The following is a 12,309-nucleotide window of genomic DNA, read 5'->3' on the forward strand; positions in this document are numbered from 1 at the left end:
TCGATATTAACTTTAATAACCTGTACAACCTTCTAAATCCTACTTATACACTAGCTTTCTTTTAATAATATAATTATTTTACAATCCTAACCAGGCGTCACGTTTCTATTGGACAGATATAAGCAATAGAACGTGAACTGTCATTTTTTTGGATGGAATATACCCCTCTGTTCCCATTAAGTTGAGGCGGAAATTTTTCGTCACGAAATTCATAAAAGAAATGTTTATTGTGTTAAGTTGATAAATAAACATGTAAAAATAAAGAAAATAAAGTATAGATAATAAAATAAAATAGAACAAAGTAAAAGTGAAAAAAAGTTAATTAATACTCCATCCTTTCCCCATTAATTGACATCCTTACCTTTTACTATTTTTTATAATGAATCTCACATTCCACTAACTCATTTCACTAACATTTTATTATAAAATTAATACTCCATATAAAAGTAGGACTCACATTTGACTAACTTTTTAAATTCATTTTCCACTATATTTTTCAAATCCTGTGCCAAGTCAACTGATGTTAATTAATGGGGAACGGAGAGAGTACTATATACTTCCTCCGTCCCAAAAAAATACGTACTTTGGATTCGACACGAATTTTAATGCAAAAATTGGTAAAGTAAAAGAGAGGTTGAGAGAAAAAGTAATTAAAGTATTGTTACTTATAAGTGGAAAATGAGTCTCACCTCATTAGTTGGAAGAGAGTTTACAAAATTAGAAAATACATATTCTTGTGGGACGAACTAAAAAGGAAAAAGTACATGTTTTTATGAGACATAAGAAGTGCGAAAATAACTCAACTATGAGAGAATGGATCTCGAATAATTAAAAATTTTCCAATTTAATTTGTTCAAATAAGTTCATATCGATGGTAAAAATTGTCAACCCAATTATTTATAGAAATAAAACCACTTTACTCCGGAATACCAAAAGTAGCGATTTTAGATTCCCATGGAAAAAGATGTGACGTAATGTTTGATTAATGAATTGAAGACTTTCATTGTAGTGAAAAGACAATGGCAAAACTGTAAATAAGCGCATATACAAGTGGGTGTGTGCTACTATCCAACTTTTGCCTTTTATTCTTGACTTAAATACCTCATTCAAATAACTAATTTAATAAATAGTAATTTAATTTATCATAACCGTATTATTTTTTGAAGAAAGAGAAAGAAAAATGGGTTCATTATCAAATAGTGCATCAATCAAACTTGAATTCCCCTCTTCTTTCCTCCTTCCATTACCTCTCCGATGAGCAATCCCATCTCCTCCACAAAAAGGCCAAAGCACCACCACGAAGATGCCGCCGACCACCGCCACCAGCCGCTACTCACCGGAATCCCCGATCACCTGAGCCAAATCTGCCTCTCTCTCGTCCCCCCTTCCACACTCTACTCCGTCTGCAGCTCATGGCGCCGCCTAATTTGGTCTCCCTCTTTTCCCCCTTTTCTCTCTCTCTACGCCCTACTTCTCCCCGCCGATAACCTCCACCACCACCTCTCGTCGAATTCCCTGCAATTCGCCTCCTTCGATCCGATCTCCGCCAAATGGCAGCCGCTCCCCCCGCCGCCGCCGGATTGGCAGCTCAGATTCCTCTTCCGCCACCCCTCCTTCATCTCGCGGAGGATCCCCGTCCAATCCGTCGCCGTCGCCGGCAAGCTCGTCGTCCTCGCCGCCTCCAACGACGACTTCCTCCCCGCCCTATCGCAGCCGATGATTTTCGATCCGATCTCCGGAAATTGGACGCTCGGACCGCCGCTCGCCGCCCCCCGCCGGTGGTGCGCCGCCGGCGCTTCTCGCGGCGCCGTCTACGTCTCCAGCGGCGTCGGATCTCAATACAACACCGACGTCGCCAGATCCGTCGAGAAGTGGGATGTAGGCTCGCTAAACCACCACCAACCGCCGCTCCGCCGCCGCTGGACTTGGCAGAAGCTGCGAAATCTCAAAGACGGTAACGCCAAATTTGAATCTGCTAATTTTCAATCATCGATTCGTAATCACTAGGATTTATCCAATTAATTAGGTGAAATTACAGAAATCATAATCGAATCGAATCGAATTGAATTGAATTGAATGGAGCAGGGAAATTCAGCCGCGACGCGATCGACGGCGTGGGATGGAGGGGGAAATTGTGCATGGTGAACGTGAGCGGCGTCGCGGCGAAGGATGGGATAATTTACGACATCGAGAAGGATTCGTGGGCGGAGATGCCGGAGGGGATGCTGGCGGGGTGGAGGGGGCCGGCGGCGGCGATGGATGAGGAAACGATCTACGTCGTCGACGAATCAAAAGGCCTCCTCAAAAAATACGATCACGCCAAAGACGCGTGGGCCCACCTGGTGGTGGATGACAGGCTTAAAGGCGTGCACCACCTCGCCGCAGCCGGCGGCAAGGTCTGCGGATCCGCCGCCGACGGCAGCACCATTGTGGTGGTGGATGTGGCGGCGCCGCCTCCTGCCCGGCTGTGGGAGGTGGATGCGCCGCCTGGATTCCAAGTCTCGGCGCTCCATATATTGCCTCGATTGAGCAACAATGCTACCTAAAATTTTTTGATTCATTTATTTGATTTTTTTTAGTTTAATTTTGGATTAATGTTAAAAAAATGGATTATTGTTTAGGTAGAAAGGTGAATATTGGTTGTGAGATTTTTGTTTTGTGAAAGGCATTTTAAAAGGATTTGGAATTTAGGGCATCGTTATGTAATTGGAGTACGCCACGTTACTCTGTAAAGAAAATTTCCGAATAAATTAATTTCCAATTAAAATTTTATTTATTTATCTGAAATTATAAAAAAATTAATAAATTAAGTTCTGATTTTAAATTTATTTCTATATCTCTGTGTGTGTGCATCGACCATTTTTTTACATGTGATTAAAGTTATACGCTTGGAACGTTTATTTTGATTTTTATTTCTACATATGAGTTTATCATTTACTACTTGGGGTTTCACTATATGTCGTGGTTATATTGTGCAGATTAATTAAACAACAAAATATAAGAAAGAACGAAATACCTAAACTACACTGAGTGAACGAGGGTCAAATTTACAAATTTACTTGGTTCGTTCTTTTTATTTATATTAGTAACTTTTTAAAATTGTGGTTGTCAATTTGTTATAGTATTATTCCTTTCTTTCTGGAAAATATCTCTTTTTTTTGTGGTCAATATACTAAACGAGAAAAAAAAAATGAATAATATGAATAAATATATTAATATGTGAATACATGTGATTTCAGCTAAAAGACAAAAGACAACTTTTCAGGATGCATTTTAAAAGGATTCTAAATCGTCGACTTTATCTTCTGCAAAAGTACAGATCATGTGCCGTATGGTCGTGAATTTAATAGTAGTATATTATAGTATCATCAATTTTTGCCGTCAGCCAGCGATTCATATTTTATTTTGTACATGGATATTTTCATTTGAGGCATTAGTAGTCAGTAGCAATAATTTACTAAGTTAGTAACCTTATTCACACTACTCCTTATACTGGTTTTCGAACAATTTTAATCTTAAATTTTCATTATTTTTAATCATCATCCATTTTACAAAAAGTAAACAACGTTATAAATAACAAAATTACTTCACTAAAAATCATAAAATATCTAAATGAATTATACTGGAGTAGTATTTATAGAGTTTGAAAATTACAAATACCAAAAATTAGATATCTTTAAAATTACAAATGAATTAAAATAAAGGGATATTGGCCCCTAATATCACGGAAATTTTAAAAAGTTAGGTTTTTCTCACGAACTTCAAAATTGACAAATAATATCACGAAATTTGCCCGAGTTTGTTATTTTCCACCAACAAAAAACTTCCGGCTATATTAATGGATTGATGAACAATTTTGAAGGGTGTATTTCAAGAAAACCTATCCTCAAATATTGAAGAACTTGAAGCTCTCGAAATTGCTTTCGAGTATTTGCCATAACTTTTTCAACGATGAGAAATAACAAACTCGGATAAACTTCGTAATCTTATTTGTCAATTTTAAAGTTTGTGGGAAAAACTCAATTTTTTAAAAGTTCCATGATATTAGGGGCTCATATCCCTAAAATAAATTATTTAAATTACAAAAATATCTAAATGGATAATAATCCTACTAATATTTATTGAGCAATATACCATAAGCCCCTTTCCGTGTTGCACCCTTACCCATACATGGCGCAATCCCTATCCCTTGGAATCCTGCCCCTCCCTCCACCTGCAATGGGTCCCATACCAAACCCCTCTGAGCGGTGCAACACCTCCCATTTTGTTTTGTTACCAATGCTCTCTTAGAGCATCTCAACGATAGAATGTATATAGAAAAATGTATATCATCTATTTACTTTTTTAAAAGGTAAAATATACATTTCAAAAAAGGTATATAGATAAATAATTTTTAAAAATAAAATAATATTATAAAATGTATTAAAAAATATAAAGTGTACCTTTTTCCTTGGAGAAGGTTTTTTATGAAAAGAAGGTAAATATGGTAGTTATAAGATTTTACCTATCCATTGATGGGAGGTAAAAATACCTCTTCAAAATGGGAAAAAGGTATAATACCTTCTCAAATACCTCTCTCATTGGAGTATGATTTTTCATATAAAAAAAAGGTAAATATGATAGTTATATTAATTTACCTTTCCATTTACCTCTCACATTGGAGATGCTCTTAGAGCATCGGTAATCCATATTTTATCATGTACTACACAATTTATACATTAATGTATATATTTCTTTGTCAAATTATCATTCCCTCTAATTTTTGCATCTGACCACATCTTCTACAATCCCATACGTCTAATCCAACTATATTAATTTTTAACTTTTTTTAGTTATCAATTATTTTGTAAAATTAAAATAAATAACACAATAAATTATTAAATGACTACATTGAATTTCTTTAAAAATTTATTAATTGAAAAGATGAACTTCAATGTTGTAATCTGTTGGTGTGTTTTCCAAACTTATTCGAAGCGATCAGCTTGAATGCAGACAGAGAAGGACATCGACATGACGTCTCCAAACTTGTTCAATGAGATCGACTCATTCTTTACGCATAATAGCACAACTATGAGAGGTTGCATGTCAATGTGCTTTTATGTGTGAAGAATAAGCTAATCCCATTGCAGAAGTTTAGAGATGACCAAATCTAATTAAAAAATATATAATCATAATAAATAATATTAAAAACTCAACTTATGTATTTGAAAATTATAGTGTATGTTGGTATGTATGTGTGGTCAATATTATCGTTCAATTGGGAAAATTAATGCACTACAATTGATATTTGAACCATAAGGATTTTGCTAATTTTCGTAACTCTTATACTAATCACAATATAATTTATATTAATAGAAGAAAATGAAAAAAAAAGGTTTGCGGATACTTACTCGGGTTTGGGTATCCACGTCGTGTATCAGGCTGGTTGCCCAAAGTTACATGTAGGTTGGATATTAAACATAATATTTTAACATTTTTCGGATTCAAGTATCCAATTTTATTGAATCAAATTTCCGTGAGTACTCGAATTTGCAGGCCTATCTCTATTTTGCTTATTTAACTAGTTTTGTTGGAAATGTCGACATAGATATAACCCTACCGGCTACGGATATCATTATATGTCCTAGAAAAGGCACTTTTTATTTATTAGGTCAGACTATTTGATTCAACTAACTTACTAATCTTGCAGTAGCTCTAGACGAATTTTGTCCCTTTACAAATCCAAATTTGAATCACATACTATAAAATTTTATTTCATTTCATATGTCATTAAATCAAATATAGGCAACTTATCCATATAGATACATTAATGTTTATGGAGGGGTATATATAATTCTGAGTTAATTAGGCAACACCTATAAACTAATCTTCACCGTTGAAGAACCTCCATGGTGTTTGCCTGAATGGTGATAGTTATGAACCAAAAAGGACATATTAGTAAATGAAAATTGTTTCACTACCTTTTGTAATAGGTTTAGGGGTACTTACTAAATCAGTTATATGTCACTTTCTTCACGCATATCTCATTTTATTTAAATTAAATTCCGGTACAAACCTATAAAGTAGGGCGGCCTCACATATTTAATAAGTCAATGACAAAATAACCTCTTATTAAAACTAGGACGTGGATCCTCTACTGTGCATTTCAGCACAACAGCCCCGGCTATTCCACACAAAGAAATAAAATAAGTAAGAAAATTAAATAAAATACATTAAGTAAAAATATATTATTTTAATAATTTATATGGAGCGGCAAGGGCTGCTGTATTGATATGCATAGCAGAGGATCCCACCCCTTAAAACTACAATTGCTACTGATCATCTTAATCACTAGTAACTCTCTCAAAAAAAAAAAAAACTAATTTTATCATTTTCAAGTGTCTACCAAAAGTAGATAAATTCTAAATATAAAAAGTTTTAAATGAATACTAACCCTACACATCATTTTTTATGTAGACCCTTCCATCACCTCTTCTCTTCTTGTCTTACTTTATCAACTGTGCATTATTAAAATACGTGTCATTTACAACTTTGTCTATTTTATGTGGATGGAGGTAATATTATTTAGAAAGCAATTTTGTAAACATATGAAGCTAATTTATCTTCACTATACATTTATACTCATCTTAATCACTAATAATTAGGAAGCCAATTCTTTCAACAAAAAAGTAATTAGGAAACTAACTTATCTTCATTATGTTTATCTGAATCCATAGGTAAAATATTAAAGAAAAAGGAGTGAAAATTCCATAGAGGAGTAGGCAACCAACTCCATACACCAAACAATTAAAGTTAATTCCCTTGACTTAGACCTTACCTCTCCTGTTCTCCATAAGAAATTTGCCGGCCTTGCCCCTTGGTATATTAAAATGGTGTTTATATAATAATCCTTACTCCTTTATCAAAGGAGAGAGTAAAGCAATTAAACATGTATCTGGCATCATCAATATGCCAAAGGAAATGGAAATATAATATGATTGACAGAAGTACTTATTGTTCTCATAAAAAAATGTCACATGTTTGAAAAATGGATACAAGATAAAACGAATGGAAACATATAGAAATAGAAATGTAAAAATCAAACATAGGGTAAAAGAGAAATCATAATAATAGCCAAGTCGATGCGTCATCTCTCAGCAAGACGAGATACGATTTGGTAGTGCTCTTGGTTCAGGCGAGTCGACTTTAAAGAGAAAATGACTTCATTTTGTTTGTGGCAGTAACATTGACAGAACGATCTTCGACGAATCGGAAGAGGAGCGGACAAAGCTCGGACAATAAAGAATACTGAGAGCTTTTTGTATGTTGTGTTATGCAATAAGAGAAGCCAACTTGAATCTATGTTGTCATTCATATAGATTCAAATGCTGCAAAGTCACAAATTTGAATGGTCAGCTCATTCATGTCACAGATGGAAGTTACAGACATACACCTAGACACATGTTCACCGTTATTTACCTACATAAAAGGCATATAATTCATGATACATCTCAGATCAATCAAAGACTATTGTTTCACGTTCAAAATACACATTTATAGTCACATCTTTTACAAGCTTAGCCAAAATAAAATTAGCACTAAACTTTCAAGAATGTATGTAATACTTATTAGGGGGTGTGATTAATTGCTAACTCACCCCTTAATTGCTAATTACAACTAATTTTAGACTATAGGATTTTAGAAATCTAATGGTGTATAAATTTCAATGTGTAATTTCGTTTTATTATTATTTAAATTTTTAAAAAAATAAAAGAACTATTAAATTCAGGGTTTTGGATCAAAATATTAATATAGTGTATTAAACATATGAATGATATGCTTGGAATATGTCAACATAATTTTGAATTGAAATTTTATATGTATTATGTTGACATATTTTATTAGCTATGTTTACATTAATCTGGCAATACAAAAATACGAAAACTCAATAATTTTTTTCAAATTTTGACATTGGAATATATGCAAGTGAGATCTCATTAGAATACTTATAAAATTATTTTTAATTAATTTGATATATATTGTGTGAAAAAAATAATTTAAATTGAGATAGTTATATGCATTTAAACTTTTTGATATTTTTAAAAAGTTAATTATAACTATTTTATTGTTAATTGACGTAGATACCTTAAATGACATTTTTTTATTGGATACATTGATACTCAAAAAGGATAGATATTGGCCCTTGATTTGAGGATCTAATATCTATCATTTAATTATAATTAACAATTCAAATATAAGTCAGATATAACACAACCCATACTTATATTTTAGGTTTAGGATTTAACAGAATCGTGCTCTAACTTTGAAAATTCATTCTGATTTGACTCGAAACCAAATATCAACGAAATCAGTGGAAAATATAGTATTTCATTGCCCGAATATATATCAACGAAATCAGTGGAAAATAATAAACCATAGGTGTCTAGTTTAATAGGATTAATTTTGAATTCAAAATTCTTTGTCATTTAAGATCTATGACAATTAATAAAAAAATTGTATATACCTCCATAAAAAGATGAGTCTTATTTTCTACTAATAATATTTTAATTATTTTTCTCTACATTTAACTTATTTTACCAATTTACATTAAAACATGTGTTGTCTACTATCAAAATTATTTTTTACTATGAACGAATGTAGTAATTTATACTCCCTTTATCTTATTTAGATGGTAACTTTTTTGAATAACACAAAATATTCGATGGAGATATTGGGTACAATTAAATAAAGACAAAATATTCGATGGAGATATTGGGTACAATTAAATAAAGAGATACTAAAATTTACAATATTATGAATAAGAATAGAGAAAGATAAATCTTCCCTATACATATCACACAAACAAAAGACGTTTAAAAATATTAGTAGTAAATTAGAGATATAGTTGAATTTGAGTTTGTGATATGAAAATCCAAGTCCGGGACGCATAAGGATTCCGAATCCCCATCTAAATTGGTATGTCTCCTCTACTCTCTATATAAACACATAATTATACCCTAAACATAATTACACCTTTACAACACCACTCAGCGAGAGAGATAATGGAGGATGTTGAGCACCACAAATCAGATGAAGAATGGGAGGAGAGAGGAAGCACTTCAAGGGATGAGAATGTTGTTACAGATTATATCTTCTTTGGAATTCCACGGCCTAATAAGATAGATGAAGAATTCTTTGGAGCGATCCGATGCCAGATTCCACGGCCTAATAAGATAGATGAAGAATGGGAGGAGAGTGGAAGATCAGATGAAGAATGGGAGGAGAGAGATGAAGAATGGGAGGAGAGAGGAAGATTAGAGGAAGAATGTGAAGAGGAAGAATGGGAGGAGAGAGGAAGTACTTCAAGTGATGAGAATGTTGCTTCAGATTATATCTTCTTTGGAGACATCCAATGCCTGCTTCCACGGCTTAATAAGATAGATGAAGAAGATGAAGAACTTAATAAGATAGATGAAGAAGATGAAGAATTTTTTGGAGCGATCCGATGCCTGATTCCACAGCCTAATAAGATAGATGAAGAATGGGAGGAGAGAGGAAGTTCAGAGGAAGAATGGGAAGAGGAAGAATGGGAGGAGAGAGGAAGTAGTTCAAGTGATGAGAATGTTGCTTCAGATTATATTTTCTTTGGAGCGATCCGATGCCTGATTCCACGGCCTAATGAGATAGAATCATGGCCTCTAACTCTGCCTCTAACTCTGCCTAAGACAGAACTGAAGCAACAAAAATTCATCAAGAAATTATCAAAAACCGATAATGACAAACCAAAAAGATAAAAGTCTAGCACACGAAGAAGAGTTTCCGGTTCAACCTCACAAATTTCCCTAATTTGCTTTGTTTTTTTTCGTTTCTTTTTCTAGGATCAATATTTTCAACTATTTTTCTTTCTATTTCTCTTAATATTTTAGATAGGTTGTTTTCAGTATCATGAATTTCTAGTTTTTTTTTTTTTTTTAATGATGAGTTTCATGAATTTTACAAACTTCTTTTTGTGTACTCAATTTCGTTTATCGCAATCTATAGATGGAAATTGATGCAAAACATGTACAGAATGACTTAAATTAAATGGATAAGTAATTAATCAAACCATAGTTTTTTTAAAACGAAAATATTATAAATAATTAAAATCTGACTTCAAAATATTAAAACTCATTATTTATGTGTGGTTCGGAAACTCTTGAATTTTAAAAGAAATAAAACAAAAACAATAAAATTTAAAATAAATTCGGAGAAATAGTAAAAAAAACTTTTTGCCTTCTAAACAATATTGGACGTGAGCAAATTCCAAGTATTTCCGACAAAAAAAAAAAAATCAACAATTTCAGCGTCACCCGCAAGAATTGCATCTGAAACATCTTATCACATCTCGTACTATTTTAAATCACGCGTTAGGGTGTCTCCGGCGGCGCCCCTCCCACTCGCCCTTCCCATGCCACGTCAGCACTAGCCCCTCCCATTCCACTGCCACATCACTAGCCCTTCCCAAAATTAAATTAATTCACAATTAAATTAAAATTCACGGAATTAAAATTCGACACAAATACGAACGGAAAATACGAATATTTCAATAAAAAAAAAACATACATCATTCGAAAAAAAAAATTACATAGTAGATAGAAAAAAAAAACAACCACATCAGTGTCCACCCCTCCGCGTCCAAACCTCTTCGATGATATCCTCCTGAAGTCGAATATGGGCATTTTTTTGCCGCATGTCGGCAAATGCACGCAACCGCTCAACCTCTCCATGAGGTACCCCCATGTTCACATTCGCGGTGGCCACGCCGTGGCTTGGACCGGCACCCGTGTCATCTTCGCTGGTCCACTGAGTCAGTTCGTCCCCTTCACTTTCGACAATCATGTTGTGCAAAATGATACACGCGTACATGATGTCGCCGATGTTGGGAATATACCACTGCCGTGCCGCTGCCTCCTGCCGGGTCGCAAAGTAGGACTTCTTTGGCCCGATCGCATGCTTGATCGTCTTCACAAAGACGGGCCAGTTTGGGTATATCCCATCCGCCAAATAGTATCCCATATTGTGCTGGTTGCCGTTGGCGACGAAACTGATGGCGAGATCAACGCCATTGCACTGATCGTTGAACAGGGGCGACGACTGGAGGACGTTGATGTCGTTGTTCGACCCGGCCACTCCAAAATAAGCATGCCATATCCATAGCCGGTAGTCAGCTACAGCTTCAAGGATCAACGTGGGATGCTTGGCTTTGAAGCCGGAAGTGTGTATCCCCTTCCAGGCGGCGGGGCAGTTCGTCCACTCCCAATGCATACAATCGATGCTGCCCAACATCCCAGGGAACCCGTGCACCGACCCGTGCATATTAATCAGCCGCTGGCAGTCTTCGGGGCTCGGACGCCGAAGATACTGATCCCCGAATATCGCTCTAACGCCCGCGCAAAACTCCAACAGACACTCGACGACTGAAGACTCCCCAATGTGGAGGTACTCGTCGAACATGTCGGCCGGGCCTCCGTACGCCAGTTGCCTGATTGCGGCCGTACACTTCTGTATTGGCGTGTGTCCGGGTTTGCCAGCCACATCCTCTCTGATTCTGAAAAACTCGTACCTTCTCTCTAATGCACCAACGATATGCATAAACAGAGGACGATGCATCCTAAAACGTCGGCGGAATAAGGCATCCCCAAAACGCGGCTCTGGAGCAAAGTAGTCCTCATACAACCGCTGATGTGCAGCAATGTGGTCCCGGGGTACATGCCGTCGGCGATGGATCGGCCGAGGCACGGCCGCCGCCGCCTGCTGCCTCTGCCGGATCCGTCGATCAATCGCCGCTTGCACAGCGAGATCCAATTCATCATCGCTAAAGCCATCACTATCACTAGCGCCTCCGCCTTTGCCACCCGCACAACTACTCGCCATTATAGATAATTGAAAAAAGAGGTTAGAGAGAGAAACTTGTCAACACAAGTGGTGTGAATGAAATGACGTTGGAGGAGCCCTATTTATAGAGTTTTTAAAAAAAAAAAAAAAAATTTAAAATGTCGGGCGTCCGAGTGGGACGGGCGACCTTCGCCACAGTGGCGCCCGTCCCGCTCGCCCGTTGACGGGAGGGGCGAGGCCATCGCAGGGGCACTCGGGACGGGCGTGGACGCCCTTCCTGCCCACTATGGCGCCCGTCCGGTCGGACGTCGCCGACGGGCGAGTGGGAAGGGCGCCGTTGGAGGCACCCTTAGCGTTTCGTTTGTTTGTCAATAAATGGTGCAGATTTATTTGGGTTGTGATTAAGTAATAGTATTGAACTGATATTAATATTTTTTCACAATACATTGTGCATAT

General features: G+C 36.1%; 2 protein-coding genes across 2 annotated transcripts; both read left to right on the forward strand.

The window, feature by feature from the left end:
* The first annotated feature begins 1,165 nt into the window (after nt 1–1,165).
* KUF1 (KAR-UP F-box 1) lies at nt 1,166–2,767 on the forward strand. Its single transcript, XM_048110951.2, is given in 3 exon segments — nt 1,166–1,229; nt 1,232–1,954; nt 2,086–2,767. Coding segments are annotated over 3 exon segments (1,233 nt in total). The 5' UTR covers nt 1,166–1,180; the 3' UTR covers nt 2,547–2,767.
* A 6,074-nt stretch (nt 2,768–8,841) lies between these two features.
* Nucleotides 8,842–9,940, forward strand: LOC125210695 (uncharacterized). Its single transcript, XM_048110264.2, has 2 exons — nt 8,842–8,955; nt 9,031–9,940. The coding sequence occupies exon 2, from the start codon at nt 9,042–9,044 to the stop codon at nt 9,771–9,773; it is 732 nt and encodes a 243-aa protein (XP_047966221.1). The 5' UTR covers nt 8,842–8,955; nt 9,031–9,041; the 3' UTR covers nt 9,774–9,940.
* The last annotated feature ends 2,369 nt before the right edge of the window (nt 9,941–12,309 follow it).

This window comes from Salvia hispanica, chromosome 3 (assembly GCF_029641045.1).
Source record: "Salvia hispanica isolate PSC_SH4W2 chromosome 3, Shi_PSC_v1, whole genome shotgun sequence".
Classification (NCBI taxonomy): domain Eukaryota; kingdom Viridiplantae; phylum Streptophyta; class Magnoliopsida; order Lamiales; family Lamiaceae; genus Salvia; species Salvia hispanica.

Bases quoted from the DNA above. Each gene is read 5' to 3' on its own strand.
- LOC125210695 (XM_048110264.2), top strand. From the start codon at position 9,042: ATGGAGGATGTTGAGCACCACAAATCAGATGAAGAATGGGAGGAGAGA.